Source organism: Drosophila obscura, unplaced genomic scaffold, assembly GCF_018151105.1.
Source record: "Drosophila obscura isolate BZ-5 IFL unplaced genomic scaffold, ASM1815110v1 contig_1, whole genome shotgun sequence".
NCBI lineage: Eukaryota > Metazoa > Arthropoda > Insecta > Diptera > Drosophilidae > Drosophila > Drosophila obscura.
The window spans coordinates 8,127,058-8,143,195 of NW_024542679.1; the positions used below are offsets into that span (position 1 = coordinate 8,127,058).

The 16,138-nt window shown below is 48.0% G+C and overlaps 6 protein-coding genes across 10 annotated transcripts; 3 read left to right on the plus strand and 3 right to left on the minus strand.

The window, feature by feature from the left end:
- Positions 1-42: 42 nt before the first annotated feature.
- LOC111071193 lies at positions 43-1,209 on the plus strand. The gene is made up of 3 exons (XM_022362394.2): positions 43-644; positions 709-842; positions 897-1,209. Exons 1-3 carry the CDS (start codon positions 134-136, stop codon positions 1,134-1,136), a joined length of 885 nt encoding a protein of 294 aa, XP_022218086.1. The 5' UTR covers positions 43-133; the 3' UTR covers positions 1,137-1,209.
- LOC111071189 lies at positions 1,178-5,106 on the minus strand. The gene is made up of 8 exons (XM_022362386.2): positions 5,037-5,106; positions 4,743-4,981; positions 2,980-3,145; positions 2,658-2,920; positions 2,479-2,602; positions 2,312-2,420; positions 1,759-2,257; positions 1,178-1,704 (listed from the first exon to the last, which is right to left on the minus strand). The coding sequence occupies exons 1-8, from the start codon at positions 5,089-5,091 to the stop codon at positions 1,207-1,209; spliced, it is 1,953 nt and encodes a 650-aa protein (XP_022218078.2). The 5' UTR covers positions 5,092-5,106; the 3' UTR covers positions 1,178-1,206.
- Positions 3,143-5,425, plus strand: LOC111071191. Of its 4 annotated transcripts, none has more exons than XM_022362387.2 (3): positions 3,163-3,794; positions 3,848-4,557; positions 4,615-5,425. In XM_022362387.2, exons 1-3 carry the CDS (start codon positions 3,272-3,274, stop codon positions 4,720-4,722), a joined length of 1,341 nt encoding a protein of 446 aa, XP_022218079.2. In that variant the 5' UTR covers positions 3,163-3,271; the 3' UTR covers positions 4,723-5,425. The 4 variants fall into 4 exon arrangements, with proteins under 4 accessions (XP_022218083.2, XP_022218079.2, XP_022218082.1 ...); XM_022362390.2 differs by having other exon boundaries at positions 3,708-3,798; positions 3,856-4,557; XM_022362389.2 differs by having other exon boundaries at positions 3,724-3,794; positions 3,856-4,557.
- On the minus strand, positions 5,182-9,526 carry LOC111071184 (sterol regulatory element-binding protein 1). The gene is made up of 6 exons (XM_022362374.2): positions 7,945-9,526; positions 7,073-7,872; positions 6,627-7,006; positions 6,440-6,566; positions 6,006-6,173; positions 5,182-5,940 (listed from the first exon to the last, which is right to left on the minus strand). The coding sequence occupies exons 1-6, from the start codon at positions 9,524-9,526 to the stop codon at positions 5,575-5,577; spliced, it is 3,423 nt and encodes a 1,140-aa protein (XP_022218066.2). The 3' UTR covers positions 5,182-5,574.
- Positions 9,527-10,384: 858 nt separating this feature from the next.
- On the minus strand, positions 10,385-12,811 carry LOC111071186. Its single transcript, XM_022362381.2, has one exon. It carries the CDS (start codon positions 12,378-12,380, stop codon positions 10,443-10,445), a length of 1,938 nt encoding a protein of 645 aa, XP_022218073.1. The 5' UTR covers positions 12,381-12,811; the 3' UTR covers positions 10,385-10,442.
- A 122-nt stretch (positions 12,812-12,933) lies between these two features.
- On the plus strand, positions 12,934-16,135 carry LOC111071192 (Y-box-binding protein 1). 2 transcript variants are annotated; one of them, XM_022362392.2, is made up of 4 exons: positions 12,934-13,409; positions 14,077-14,811; positions 14,877-14,986; positions 15,363-16,135. In XM_022362392.2, the coding sequence occupies exons 1-4, from the start codon at positions 13,274-13,276 to the stop codon at positions 15,408-15,410; spliced, it is 1,029 nt and encodes a 342-aa protein (XP_022218084.1). In that variant the 5' UTR covers positions 12,934-13,273; the 3' UTR covers positions 15,411-16,135. The 2 variants fall into 2 exon arrangements, with proteins under 2 accessions (XP_022218084.1, XP_022218085.1); XM_022362393.2 differs by having other exon boundaries at positions 12,935-13,409; positions 14,077-14,793.
- The last annotated feature ends 3 nt before the right edge of the window (positions 16,136-16,138 follow it).

Below are 16,138 nucleotides of genomic sequence, written 5' to 3' on the forward strand. Positions count from 1 at the left end.
GTTTCGGGGGTTTTATGATTTTATTCGAGGATTCTTCAATATATATTCTTTTCGAAATATCGATATCAATCATCGAAAGCAAGCCGTCTTTGGCTTCTTGCTTTGAACAGTTTGTTTACGTTTGCAAAATAAAATGTCTGCGCGACCGGGTCTGCATAAAGTTAATATCACACAAAGCCCCAAACGACCTGCTCCGCAAGCTGTTGATGTGGTTGATAATGATGAGCACATTCTAACTAACTCGGTGGTTAATGATGACTTCAAGCTAGCGGAATCAGCAGCGCACTATGAGGAAGGTTCGTCGGGAGAGGAAGACCAGAACGAGGCCGGCGAAGATGTAGTGCCCGACAAGCAGAGGATCTGGCACTTTAATGTTATTGTTCCTCTTATATTAATTTTACTGGCGATGGTAGCCTGGCAATACAGCAATACAGCGGATACAGCGGATAAAAGCTGTGCTTTTGAGAAGCTGCGCAAGATCGAGCCGATCCAATCGGAAAGAGTATGGAAGCCTCTACAAAAAGGCATTGAAGGACTGATCAACAAGCGAGATCCGCGACCCAGTGTGTTCCTGTTTCTGCATCAAGATAAGAGCCTAAAGACACTCATTGACGATATTGCCACTGAGGCGTCCGGCTGTTTTGGTATGTTCTGCCTTATCTGATCATATATGCTTGGAACCATCTTCTTACCAATCGATACCAACAGGTGGACCAGGGAAGCCAATACATATGAACAAAGATGACTTTGTGTCCCAAACTGGCGACTATGGATTTGCCATAGAGCAGTTTAAGAAGAAAATTAAAGAGGGCAAAGTATTTGTCATTGTTAATCTCAATGAGGTAAGTGGAGCTGCAATGCACCAACAGTGCAGCTGAACTTTGCTTGTTTTGCAGATTCCTCCAAGTTCGGCACGGGCCTTGCATACGATTTGCGACACCTACAACCCCATTGCCGCGGATTCAGTTATCTTTCTTACGCTGCACACATCCAACACAAAAGACACGGGAAACTCGGTGGAATTGGCTAAGGAAACGCTGTACGAGCTGTGGGGCACGCAGCTGCTAGACAACGAGCTTGATCCCCTAATCACGCGTGTCACCGACCAGGTGCTGCATCTACACAGCAAGAGCTAAGCTCTCGTTGCTCTCAGAATCTAAAGAAAACTAGATTTAATATAAATTTGTATTAATAAACCAATAGCATTTAAAGTACTGGCATTTCCAATTGCTTGTGGTGCCATAGTTCCGCCACAAATGCCAGCAGGCTGCATATCAGGCCGAAGCACCAAAGCATGATCAGACCGATGATGTTGTCGAAGCCCAGCTGTACGGGACCGATTTCAAGGTTCTGCTTCTGGGAGGCAACAATGCGATTCTGCCGATGGGCGTTCATATATTCGGCGGCAATCTTCCACTCCCAGAATTTGTCCAGGCCCGAGGAGTGCCAGACCATAATAAAGTCGTTGTAGGCATTCAGATGCGGCCAAAGTCGCGGCACAAATGCCACTGTGAAGGCGAAGTAAATGTCATCGACCATAAGTTTTAGTCGTTCCAATGAATCGTTGGCAATTAACTCTGTATTGCCCAAGTGGCCATACTGCAAGCGCTCGACAACAAATCCCATCTGCTCCGAACGCGAGTAGGAGGAGATTAGGGCGGCATCAAACACACGATAATGCTCCATAAGTCCCAGGAGAACTGGCTACAACTGAGAGGTTTTGATCATGTCTCATATTATCCATTGCTCAAGACTCACATCAGCTGACCGCTCATCAATTGTGGTGATCCAAGCCTGCGATGTACCAGTCCAGATCAGTTTATGATCATAGAGACGCTGTCGAGAATCGGCCGCCTCCTCCAGAGTGGGCAGAGTCAGGATAGCCGCCAGTCCGCCGCTGTAGACGGTCGTTAGGATAATGTCAATCATGTAGCTGGCCAAGAGCACGGTGCGCAGGGAATTCGATGTGGTTACATAGCTGGTGCCCTGGTTAACGAATAGTTTTAGCGTGCTGACGCAGCCAAACCGTAGACTTTCGACCCATGTCTGTGCCCGCATCGATCGCTCCCAGCGACGGGTCAGGCAAAGGCCCAGTATCTCGAGCAGCAGGCAGACCATCACACACAGCCAAAGTATGGCCTGGAATGGACGCAGAAGCAGGGTCCAGCTGATTAAACGATTGGGAGCTGGCACCAGACAGGTGACGCCCGAACGTCCAAGAAAGTGGGTCATATCCATGTGCTGATAGGCCTCGTACCTAGCCAAAGACATTTTCAACCGGTATACACAAAGGATGGTATGGAAATCCTACCACAAATACATTCCACCAATACCATAGTCGTTCCGTCTATCGAGCACCATTCCTACCAGACCATATCCCGTGGCGTTTGAATAGATATCACCCCAGTCGCTCGTCTCAGCTGGGAACAGAATGAACAGAGTGAATTGAAGTAGGCACATATGAGTAGAGTAACCTACTTGTATCAACCTGGACAGTGCAGTTGTAAAGTTCACAGAATATCAGCATTATACGCACTTCGGTGCCATCGATGGAGACTTCCGTCTTGCCTTCAGCGCGATCGTAAATAGTTGGCTGCCTTTCCTGGCACATCGGTTGAGATATTAATAGAGTTCTATTAAAGAAGATATCAACTCACATAATCCAGTAGCATGAATGGCTTGTAATCGAAGATTCCAATTACCACTTCACGACCCTGTAGATTCTGCAGCTTCTTGGACATTTTTTTGCCACTTTCCCAGATGATTTCCCTCTGCTGGGCGTCATAGCGTTGCATTAAATTGAATTGAATCGGCTCCGATCTGTGGTCAAAGTCTCGCGGACCCACAAAGCGATTTGTTTTGATGTCAAAGATGCTTGAATTCATATATGGGGCGCTGACCAGCAAAACATTCGGTTGATCTTTAGTTAGTAAATGAAACGAATGATTGGCAGCCAACAACGCAAAAGGTACATCCTACCGTGAAATATGTATCCTCGGAGAAAGTTTTTATCCTCCTGCAGCAGCAGTTCATCCGTGTAGGCAAAAATAAACCGGTTCCGCGGCGAACGCCAAATCGAATAAATGCTGGCATTATAGAAGTAACGAGCAAAGTCCGGTATCTGCTCTTGAAATGCTAAAAATGTCTTCAAATAGTCAAATAAACTTTAAATAGTAAATGGTTGAATTTCGATTGTCTATCAATCAGCTGATCTGCTATCGAAGCAAGACACAAGCAAGAATCGAAATTCGGAAATTCGACCCAAGTTATAATGGATAAACTAAGACTCGGCTGTCCTTTTTCGTTCCTTGGGGGAAAGGAGGGAAGACCGCAGGGACCCAAATCAGATATACTCCAGCTAAACTACGACTGTTATTTGAAAATAATTTCTTATCTGACTGCACTCGAGGATCAACTAAATCTGGGCCGCGCCCATCCGTTGTTCCACCAAGTGCTGGCGAGCCTATTGCCTACGCGCTATAGTAAAATCAATGTGAAGATGCTAAAAACCGTTCAGGACTGGGAGTATATGCTGGAACTTTGCGGTCCCAGCGTGGTGCGCTGTGAGGTGCCCCACGGCCGCTGGGACGAGTCCTTTACCCACCCGTTTCTCAATCTTCTCAACCAGCACTGTTTGAATTTGCAACAACTTGTGCTGATATTCATGCACTCGGACACGGACACACCGCCCGCTTCGAGGGACAGTAGAGGTGGACACGCTAACATTATGCAGCTGCTGCTGGAGCTTCCTGGCCTGACAAACTTGACGTTAATCGATGCCAGAGCGCCTCAGCGTAGGTACTTCCTGACCTGCTTACCCGCTGATACAGATTTATCATCCATGCAGTTGAACAGTTGCAACATTTCGGTGAACTGCAAGCCCTAGATGTGGATGGAATTGACGTTAATCTTACTGAAGAGAATTTCGTGCAGATGTTCCACAACAAGGAGAAATTGTGCCGCTTATTGTTAAACTTTGGACGAGCCCTAAAACGAACGTATCAGCTGCCCCAGTTGTCCGAACATTGTGCTCATCTGGAACATCTGACGCTGGAGAACTTTGACTTGAACCTTCCCGATATGGGAGAGTTTAGATCTCTGAAATCTCTGCGTATGATCTCGCGCTGGATAGGAGGAGTGAACAGCGAGTTCTACAAATCGTTGGCCCAACGCTATGCAGATCGCTTGGAGCAGCTGCAGCTCCTGTCTATTCGTGTTGGACCAGCCCAAGTGCATGACATACTGGCACTTAAGAGACTCAAGGCGCTCGATTGCGATAACTGGCCCTCAGAAGCTGTGGACAAATTGAGTCTACTAACTGAACTCGAGTGCTTGGCCATAGAATGTATTAATCCCATTAAAGGAGTTAATTGTCAGCTTCTGTCTGTCCTAAGCAGCTGCTCGAAGCTGGCTCATCTGAAGCTGGGCAAGCGCTGGAAGATGACCAGCACTCAGGCACAACAATTTTTGTCCGATGTGCGAGACGTCCGTTTGGGATCCAAAATGAAACTTTTGCTGACACTTTCGTTTATCAAATTGCCAGAGCATCAACAAATGGTTCGACTACATTTCTAATAACTATAAATACTTTACTGTAACTCACTAACATTTCAGTTGAATGGTCTGTTAACAAATCACACGCATTTACGGCTTGGTTTTCATGACGTCTGCCATTACTGTCGGCCAGATACACACTCCAGGTGCGACACAATCTTTGACTAACCGCTAAAAGCATTATTTACCTCACAATGGGAATGTTCTATGGCAACCGTCAGCCTTAGTATCCAATCGTTGTAGGCAATACCATTCATCTCAAACTCGCGTCGTTTACTTTCATAATCGTAGACATCAGCCTCTTCGTGTATCCACTTTTGCGAGTTCATGTTTATCAAGGGCAGCCATCCATCCCTTGCCAGTTGTATATCAAATGCAGAATGCCACAAAATGCAAGTGGAGTGCGAATCCATAAAATATTGCTGGGCTAAATGGATACACCGGCTTCTACCATTTGATTGACAATAAACTGTAAAACTCACCCAGAAAATTTAGCACGATTGACCAATAACTTGGTTCCACTCGAATATGGGTCATTGTTGCTTTGTTACTTCGGATTAAATGTTCCTCCTCTTATCTACATATCTCGTATATATAGAAAATTGTGCAATTCTCAATCAGTAATAATTTTAAATTGTATTTATTTGAGTTACGATTCTGACGAAGTACCTGAAGAAAGTGCGTCTTAATGGGACTATAAATAATCAAAGAGATACCCGTATATAATTATTTGGCTTCCAATTGAGCAGCAGAGTGGCTAATTCTTTAAGTTGTTAAGTGCTGAAGATACGGGCCGAGAACTGTTTAAATATTTATTGACATATGTTTAGCGATTATTGTAAATATTAAACAAATATAATTTTGTTATGCATATTAAATTACTTTCATTCTTACTTACAATCTAAGCACAATTAGGGGGGGAAAATATGGGCATGTCTACTCCAGGCTCCTTGGGGAAAATGTGCAAAACACTTATCCACTAACATAGTAAATGTGGGTGTAATTTAATTCGTATTTAAACTAAGCTTTGACGCTGCCAATGCCACTGCCGAGCGACTTCATTAGTTGGTAGCATTCCTTAAGCTTGCGCTTGTCGCCCACCTTTTCCAGTGTCTTGGCCGCCTCGGCCAGCATGCCAGCACGCTCGCCAGGCGAACTCAACAGGGCGGGTGGCAGATATTTGCATGCCACATACATGGCAGCAGCGCGCTCTCGCTCCCCACCCTCAAAGTTCTGATGACGTCGATCCTTGCTGCCACAGAATATGGACGAATGGGCATAGCGCGAGCGTAGACTTCTATCCAGCAGTTGCTGGGTGGGACAAGGCGAGGCACCGGCCATAAGGCGACAAACGGCCTCATACAAATAAATTCTCGATTGGGCGTTCTGTAATATGGAAAAATTCGTGCTATTTTGTGAAATTCGGAATACGTAGACTTTTAAGCGCTTACTGGTATATTTTCAACAATGCTGCGCAAGGAATTCAAGCCGGTTTGGAACTTTTCGAGCACATCGCCAGGCACCTGATAGTAACCATCATCCTCGACATTCATATGCTCTAGCTCCCACAAAGCAGTCAGCGTCTCCAGAAGCCAATCGCAGGTGAGCAGTTGGAATAGCTGAAATTAGATCCGAATCAGAATACAAATAATGAGTGACGATCTCTCTCTCAGCGTGGCAGGGACTGGAAGTGGACCAGCGATATTGGACGACGTTGATTTATGAAATGCACAGAGCTTGCACTGCAGTTGTATTGCCTGAGATCAAGATGGACAGACAATGCGACTACAATGCACCTGCGTGTCATCTCTGGGAGTGTTTGGTTTGGTGTTTTTGTTTTGTTTTTTTTTGTTTTTATCAAAATCAGATTGTTACACTCTCTCACCAGCTGAATGCCTTTGGCATTGGTGATCCGGTTGACGGTCAAACATTCCTGGAGCTGTGCACTGGCGTCATCGCACAGACTGTTGATCGATCTCTTGAGCCGTTTGTCGGGAGTGTTGCCATTGTTCCTGCATGAAAAAGTTAAACATTTCTTATCTTTCTCCCTGGAAATATTCACGCACACTTACATGAGCAATAACATTTTAGCACCGAGCGCCGCATGAAGGGCTTTAGGCAGGTGATTGGTGTCGTTGTTTGGCTCCAGCTGCACGGGGATCTGCTTGATGCTGTCGTATAGTTGTTCGGCCAGCGTATCCTCGCCAAGGAGCCAGTGTACGGCAATTTCCAATATGTTTGCCCACCACACAACATTCGTATCGCGTTCGTCCTCATCGGCCCAGAGCGTTTCCCTCAGCAGGGAGGTATACTTGAGGACATTGCTGACTATGGTGCCGCTGTGCTGTTGCAGTTCCATTTCACCGCCGGATGTGGGAAGTCCAGCCGCCGACTTGTGTCCAGCTCCCACGAGACACTCAATGGCCTTAAACAGTAGATGTTCCCTATATTGCTGTGAACGGAAGACTTGGATATATGTAGGCAGAACGCACAGAAAAGAGCGATACTAAGAATCTACCTTGATGACATAGGCAGCGGGATCGCAGGCGTTTCGTAGCCTGGTGAAAAAGCCATCCTGTTCGCCAGAGTCACTCAGATCGTAGCTAAAGTCATGGGTGCTGCAATAACGAAAGCCGTAGGCACTAAAGGCCCAGCGTAGTTCCTGCGTCTGTTCAGCAGCCCGTGTCCGTCCGCACTCTTGTCGAGCCCGACCCATGTAGTAGAGGGCAAAGAGTGACTGCAGCCACTTGGGTGCACTGCGCTTCATGCGGAGAGCAGTCGTAACATGTATGCAGATCGTCTCGCGCGGTGTCAATAGATTGTGGGCCACCTCGGCCATATTGCTGGCATAGAGTGCCATCATAATGCCATTGCCGTCCGTGCTGTTGCCATGCCCAGTCAGATGCAATTGATTGAGCCGATTGAAGAGCAAGGACAGCTCTCGGGCCGAGGACAGAGCCTGTTTCCGGTTGGCAGCTTTGCAGAAGAGGCCTCCGGTGCGGCGCGACAGCACACGACCAAGCCAGAGTCTGTGGAAAATGAACCGCAAGAACTGCCAGGTGGTCTGCAGATAGCACTCCAAGCGTGTCGCTGGCAGGCTCAGTCCGAACATGTGCAGGCAGTTCAGATAGCCGGCATAGGCCTGTGCTCCCTGACCCGCTGCAAAGTCTGCCTCGGCCCGCTGCTTGTGCTGCCAGTAGGCATCTGTCTGAGCATCCAACTGCGGATCGCCGTAGACCAGCAGCTTGACCAGGCATCCCAACATGAGCGTTAAATTCAATAGCCATAGCCAGGAGCTGTGCTGCCAGCCAACATGGCCTGCCACCATAGGGAAAAATATTAAATATTAAAATGAACACATTCTGTGGCTGAGAGAGACTAAAAACTCACCACCATCCACATCGTAGGAAAGAATCATGCGCCTTTGACGGCTCAGCTCGCCTCCAAGATTATCCTCATCTTGCTGCCCGCCGTGGAGGAAACTCTTGAAGGGATTCACTGCCAGAATCGCAAACATAAACATGCACAGGCCCAGGCGCGAGTGGGTGGCCATGCCTCGCATAGAGCTTGGCACCACCAGTAGGTCATCCTTGCTGCAGCTGCTGTCGCCGCCACTGCTGCAGCTGGCGGTGGATCCGCCGTATGGCGAGGGCGGCAGTGAAATGTCCGAATGCAGAGGGGAGAGAGAGGGATCCGAGACATCACTACGCGGCGGAGTTAGCCCAGCATCTGTGGTAGATGTCAATGAGCTCTCGCGACGCTTCTTCGAGCCACCACGGACGGGCCACGGTCGCGTTTCGCGCTGAAGTAGATCCTTAACTTGAGAGCCGTCGCGGGCCATTAACTCACGCTGCAAACGCTGCAGCTCTGACTTCAGCTCGCTCGTCTGACGCTGCAGATCTCGTATCTTGTCAATGGACTTGCGCAGCACGGCCGACTTGTTAAGCTTGGCCTGATCCCCCACCACTAGATTCTTCAGTTCGGTGATCTTGTCGTTGATCGAAGTGCGGTAGCGACGCTCGATGGCATTGTGGGCCGAACGCTTCACTTCCTTCACCTTGGGCTGTGCCCTAGTGATGGGCACTTTCCCGGCCATCGATTGATTGGTGGCTTCGGTGGCTGGAGACGGTGCCAACAGTACTCGCCCCTTGCTAGCTCTGCTCCCGTTGCTGTGGCCGTGGCCGTTGCTCGGTGCGATGGGCGGTGAGGGCTTGGGACTGGTCACAGTTATGGTCTGCTCTAGCAGAACCTTCATATGTTGATCAGCAGATGTCAAAATCGTGGGATTAGTGGCGATGGGCTGGGTATACATGATAAAGGGTTGTGGTTGTGGTTGCGTGGGCATTGGGGAAGGGGTTTGAAGAGGCGTCATGACCTGGATTCTTTGCGGAGTCGACTCGGCTGGTGGCGTTGGAGGGGACGAGGTTTGGTACACATAGCCACTGGGGAGAGGAGACGTGTATAGGGGGGTATTTTGCGGTAGCCTTGTGGCATCCATATGATGTATCGTAGTGGTGGGCTGGGGAGCCTTAAGGACCAGCTGTTGCGGCGTCTGAGGTTGCTGCTGCGGTGTCTGAGGTTGCTGCTGCTGCGACGGTTGAGGTTGTTGCTGAAGTAAGTTATAGCTGGTGGTCATCAGGGGATCCGCCTTGTAGAAGGGCAGTTGTAGTTCCTCCTTGATGTGCACTGGCGAAGAGTGCTCGCTCTTAACATGCAGCGGTTGTTGCTGCTGTGGCTGCTGCTGCTGCTGTTGTTGCTGTTGCTGCTGTGGCTGCACGATGGGCTGGGGCTCATCCATACGCAGAATATTCTCGTACATTTGCGCCTGTTCCAGGTCCATTTCGTTGAGGAAATTATCCAACATGTCCGGGTGCAGGACCTCGTTGATCATGTCGAAGGCATCGTCCTCTTTGAACAGGTCCAGTGACTCATCCACACGGCCGGACATGAAGTCCATGCTATTATGATCCATAGCAGATATTCTTGGGCTGCTGAAAACAACAACAATATTGTGTAATTAATATAACACACGTCTCCTCTCGGATTGTTTATCAAATTTCTAGGCGGCGCAATTACACATTGAAACCAACAACACAACAGTGGTTCCATACTCATTTGGATACGGTGAAAACTGTTGACAGATATGTATCTACGGCTACCACTTTGGGAGAGTGTAAGTGTAGCAGCGTAAGTTTAAATGCGTTTAAATATTAATGAATGTGGGGAAGAGTCCATGGTGTCCATTGGTTAAGCTTAGTGTAAGTCCCGTAATTTACAAGCTTGGCTGTTTTTCCACCACTGATGCGGACACTGTGCCCAGGGAAGCACACATACGCGAGCGGGAAAGCATGCAAAAGAGCTCTCGACCAATCAGAGCGCTCGAATGGATCATACGATGTGTTTGTGACGCCACCTTTGACTCTTGCCGCTCTAGTGGAACATTTTTAGTGGAATATTCTCCTAATTGTTTGATTTACGTTGCTGAAACTTGCACTTGGATACCATCACATTGAAAATCTCATTATTTTCACCTTTTAACTATTCTGAAGTTCACTTTTGCTTTGATTTTGCCATAACCACCACTGTAGCTTCGGATACGCTGACGAATTGCTGGTCCCCACTAGATAAGGTTCATGTTGATGTATACTGCTGCTGTTCGCATGCGTAGCTACTAGCTGTATCTTTGATTGATTAATAAACAAATGCAATTGTGTTTGCAGCGACCGAAATACGTTTTGCGCTTTTAAGCTATTTATCAGCTGTTTCGAAGAGTGTTACCGGACACGAAAAATATATTTATTTATACTATCGATATGCTAAACAATGCAACTCGTTTTGGGCAATCGATGATACATATTGAATGTATTTCGTTTAAAATTAAATTTAAATTATACGGTTTCTGTTAATCCTGCAGATTGTCTTTTCCAAAAGCAATAGCCATGCTCCAGCAGAAAGCCCAAGCTGCTCAAGACAATGCCCAGCGACCACAAATAGAAAGCCCCCTGCAATACATCCAATGTGAGAACGACATGTTTCTTGCGTCGATTGCCTGCGGCGTCGGCGACAGCAGGATCCGTATCCGTTTGGTCGCCCAACTCCTCATAGAACTCCTCTGCATCGGGCGATGTCCCATCCCTAGTTATCAGATCCATTTGGCGCCAATGCTCGTAGAATCCGTGCTCATGAAAGCCCGTGTAGAGCGACTGAAACTTGTAAAGGAATGGCGATCCCATCGGCATAATGTATGTGCACAACATGGATCTGAGGTACTCCTTAACAATGTGATAGGAGGGACGATCCGCCTGGGTATTGTAGGTGAGGGCTAGGAAGTCTCTCGCATGGAAGTCCCTCATTATAAAAGCGGATCGCCTGTCCCTGCGACTAACTATGAGCTGATAATAGGAGGTGGTTAGATCCAATGGCAGTTGCCTGCTCCTGCTAGCCAACAAGTCGTAGTGGCGCTCCGACAGCGTGGACTTGACCGCATCGAAGATGGTGGTCACCGCATAGATGCGCACATTGAGGCTGGAAAGTCCGTCCAAATTATTAAGCTGCGCCTCGTAAGTGGGCCGGACAAACCCACTCTCCAGCTTGGCAAAGTAAATGGTTGTCACAACATAGCTGAAGAGAATCCAACACATGAGGAAGGCCCGCATCGAGCTGATCTGGGCGAATCTTTCCACAGGCTCTCCCACATGGGTCTTGCCAAACATCTCGACGATCTCATACCAACGAGCGACGGTGAATCCCCGCCCAATCTCCCATCTCCGTGGCACTCGCTTCTGCAATCTCTGCAAAAGCCAGAAGAAGAACACGACCAGCAGAAAGTTGGCCAGCAGAAGATGCCACACGGACCGGCGAAAGACACGGAGAAAGATCAGGTACTCCGGCTGGATGTCCGACGCTGGCACCACCAGGTAGAGCATCCTGCGCGTGTGTGGATATAGCACCTCCACCTGTGGCCACATGCAGTCTAGGACAAAGCGTGAGTTGGGACCAAAGTGCGTCTTGCCGCTGGTGAGATCCTTGACTACGCCGGTGAAGCTTCCATTGGAAAGACAGCGTCCATAGGACTCGTTATCATCGGGCAGGACGTAGGTTACGCTGGCGTTTAGGATCTGCGCGGCTACGCGGGCTGCCACGCCATCGACTGCCCTGTATCCGTATCTGGCCACCGGTTGTATCGGTATGGCCATCAAGGGATCCGTGAACATGGAGTAGCGCAGCTCGAATCCCCGCAAATCCCTCAGCTTGTCGGAGTAGCTTACAGCGTGATCACGTTGCCGCACCACCCGAAGACCACCATCGGCAAAGGGGTCAAACTCAAAGATTCCATCGTCTACTCGAGTGATCGCCAGCCCAAAGAGCAACTGCTTCGCCCAGCATCCAGAGAAGAGGGCCTGCAGTTGATCCTGGTTGGCACCGGGCCACAGGAAGATGTACTTGTGGAGGTGCTTGCGAGGCTGCCGCGGATTTAACATATCGATTATGCGACGTACCAAGGCATCGCCATGGTGGCCGGCGGGAATATGAAAGATGCTCATGCTGTCTGTCTGACGCAAGGGCTCCAGTTCGTTGCTCTCAATGTTGCGCGTCACCGTGGCCACTCGACTGCCAACACATCGATGCAGCTCCAGCTCCTGGGCCAAATGTTCGGGTGTGCCGGCGCCCAAGCAGCTCACACATCGATAGATGTAGGTGACCTGCGTGGCCTGCTGAATCACGATTCGGCAGCTCATCCTAGCCAGCCTCCATTCTGCAGATGAAGAATGGGAGGCCGCACAAATTATTGGCAGGAGCAGCAGAACGACCAGTGACTCCCTCATCTCAAAGCCAACTGCCGGAGGTATTCAAGTCACCGCTTGACGGCAGTCCTCAGCTCCCAGGGGACTCGTATCCCAATTAGGATTGCGTGAGGCCCTATTTAAGCGCGACGCGGTGGTATCTCATTCCACAAAAATTAAGCGTTTGCTTGCCCGGTCAAAATAAACGTTCGTAATATGTTTGTTTAACGCAACAGGAGAAAATTGGCTTGCATGCTTATCATTTTTAGAATTTATGCCGGACAAATTGGATTTTGAACAATAGTTGTGTTTGTTTTGTTTTCAAAATACAGAACCCGCCGAATTCCTTCCGCCTATCGCACAAAAGTACCGATATTTTAAGCAACTCAACTGTTCTGTGCATCGATATGTAGAATCCAAAGTCGCGGGAACATCCAACTAATTCTAACAAATTCAAGCAAAATAAAAAGTGTCAGTATTTAGAAATGTAGTTCCGTTGATTATATATCACGAAAAATCACCTAAAAAAAATTTGATTCAAAAAAAATATATATATCGATATTATACATCAATATATATCTAACATCCCTAGTTTGCTGTCATTGTCACTTCCGCTTGCGAACAAAATACGGCAAAGAAAAACTGCGAGTGGCGAGTGTTTTAAGATCACACTCAAAAATAACATCAAAAGTGGTAGTGGTAGTTGAAAGAGTGCCACAACTGACCGCCAGCAACAACAACACCGACGACAAACACAGACCATCAGTCCCAAAAGCATAAGCAGAAAATAATATAGTTGCGGCTTTTGAGCATAGCATCGCATAGCCAAAAAAAAAACTTGGCTGACACCTCAAAAGCGGTAGCAGTTTATTTTTCTTCCTTTTATTTTTGGAAGCGCGTGTTCGTCGAGTGAGGGTGCGAACAACAACGAAAAGATGGCAGACTCTGAGAACCAACCGCAGCAGCTGCTGCCCATCGAACAACAGCAGCCGCTGGCCGAGGAGGAACAGCAGGAGGACGATGGCCAGCAAGGTGAAGGCAAGCCAGCTCCGCCGCCGAAGGAAATTATTGGTAAGAGCAAACGTAAATGGATTTGCATTTCATTCATACGCAAACACATGGCGACCGCTAGTTCTACCAAAATAGCAATGAAAGGAATGAAAAAATTAAATGTGCGTGTGTGTACACATATGTGTCTGTTTGTGTCTTAAAATATACGCACGACGGCCATTTTGTATAGCAAGGCGGCACATACATATGGAACGTTCACCGGCTCACCGCCCCGCCACCTCATGAAAAGCGGCCCCGGCCGGGCCGCAAAGAAACGAAATGAAAATTTTGCCTTTTACCGGTGTGGCCCACCCCCGTACGTTTGCTTTGCTTTGCTCATGCCCCTGCCTGCCCCCCCACCGCACATAAAATCCGAGCAACCCAATTTGTTGGTCCTCTCTGCGCGCGCGCACTCCGAAGAGACTTTTTAAAGATATTTAGTGAGAGAGAGAGAGAGATGGAGAGTGACAGTATGTTCATGTGTGTGTGTTCATTGTTTTGGTAAATTTATTTGTATACACTGCCGCAGACACGCACCGCACAGTGGGATGTGCTTGCATCGCGCCTATTGGACATTCAATGAATTTTGAAGGAACCAGAATACGCATGTAACCCACTATTCATCCATTCCATTCCGCCTCAAATGGTAACAGAACCCACATTGACGTTTCTAACCTCACAATTGCAGCGACCAAAGTGACCGGCACCGTCAAATGGTTCAACGTGAAGAGCGGCTACGGTTTCATCAACCGGAACGACACCAAAGAGGACGTCTTCGTGCACCAGAGCGCCATTGCCCGCAACAACCCGAAGAAGGCTGTCCGCTCTGTCGGCGACGGTGAGGTGGTCGAGTTCGATGTCGTTATTGGCGAAAAGGGCAACGAGGCAGCCAATGTTACCGGTCCTTCTGGTGAGCCTGTGCGCGGCAGCCAGTTTGCTGCGGACAAGCGTCGCAACTTCCGGCCCTGGATGAAGAAGAACAGCCGTCGCAAGGATGGCGAGGAGGGTGATGAGATGGAGTCCCCGGACCAACAGCAGCAGCAGCCCCTCGACGGACAACAGCAGCTGCAGTCCGGACCCCGCCAGCCCCGCCAGAACTATCGTCGCGGCCCAAGCGGCCCCCCCGGCGGACCTCGCGGCGGTCCGCGTGGTGGTCCAGGTGGACCCCCTGGTGGACCCAGGCGCTACAACAACTACTACCCGCGTCAGCAGCGTCGCGGTCTGGGCGGCGGTGATGGCAGCAGTGCCGATCCTGGTGTTCATGACCAGAATCCCGAGGGCTTGCAGCGTGGCGGAGAGGGACCCCGTCGCGGTGCCGGCGGCCCCGGAGGACCCCAGAGACGCTTCTTCCGACGCAACTACAACAACGGGCCACCACCACCACGACGCGATGGCGGGGAGTACAGTGAGTACACTGCACCAAGTAACTCCAAACAAGCCTCCCATTTTATTTTCTTGAATTAACTTTTCGCTTTGCCTTTGTTGCAGTTCAAGGCCAGGGACCGCCGCGCCAGCAGCAGCCGCGTCCCCGTCGCCAGAATCGGAAACCAAATGGTCCTGGCGGTGGTCTGGAGCAGCAGCAACAGCAGCCACAGCAGGTAATGAACTAATCACCACTGACACAACAAGAAAAACATCGCCAATGCAACATCCAACCACAACAACAACAAAAGAACAACCACTAATCAGCATGGCGGCGGCAACAACAACCAAAACAAAACAACTACTTGGTGTCGGTAACATAGAAATAGAAACACCCCAATCCACTCCACTCCACACAACTAACTAAAATGCATTCATAATTAACCACTAAAACATCAGAGGGAAGACGAATAATTGTAATACTTAACATAAGAGGCTTTGGGTCTAACAATATGAATGTAACAAAACCAAACAAATAACAGCTCTTCATGACTTTTGTTTAAGTTTATTTCTTATGATTTACCATTACCACCATCCGCGAATCCTCTACAGAACGGCGCCCAGGAGGTGCAGAATACAACAACAGAAAGTACTGCATAGATCCAGACAACAAGAAGAAATAGAACAACACCACCAGCAGCAACAGCAGCAGCAGCAGCAACAACATGCAACAAAAACAACTCAAAAAAAAAAACCACAACATCAAGTGCAAGAGACACTGCAAATAAGAGCAGCAATAGAATGGGCCGTAGCGTATTTTATATTTGGTTTGTTTGCTTTGTTATCCGTTTTGTAGGGAAACTTTCATGCACACCCCCATCCCATACCATACAAAAGCAAAGAGAAATAATTTCCAATTCAAATTTAAAACCCCGAAAATGTGCAAAACAAATTGAAGTGTATTATAGAAAGCAATAAATTCAAATACGCCCAAAAAATTCTCAGAAAGGTCAACAAACACTAAAAAAAAAAAACAGTTTATTGTTTATAGTTTATTTTAAATTTAAATTATTTTACAAAATTTATGTTGAACCATTTACCTCTCACACAAGCATACTACTCACAGCCATTCACCCCATCGCAAGTTGAAAACCGTTTAATTAACATAACTGTAACTGAATAAAGAGAGAAAGATAGGGAAGAAACGGGCGCGCAGCAGAGCAAAGCAAACAAGAGAATCATGTAATTCAAAGCAAACTTCATAAAGAAACTGAGAAAAGAGCAAAGCGATAAGTCTACATACAACAAATGCGAAATGGCAACAAAGAAAAGTAAAAAAAAAAACTTTAAAAACATATTGGAAAAAATAAAAAAATTGAAAAACACAT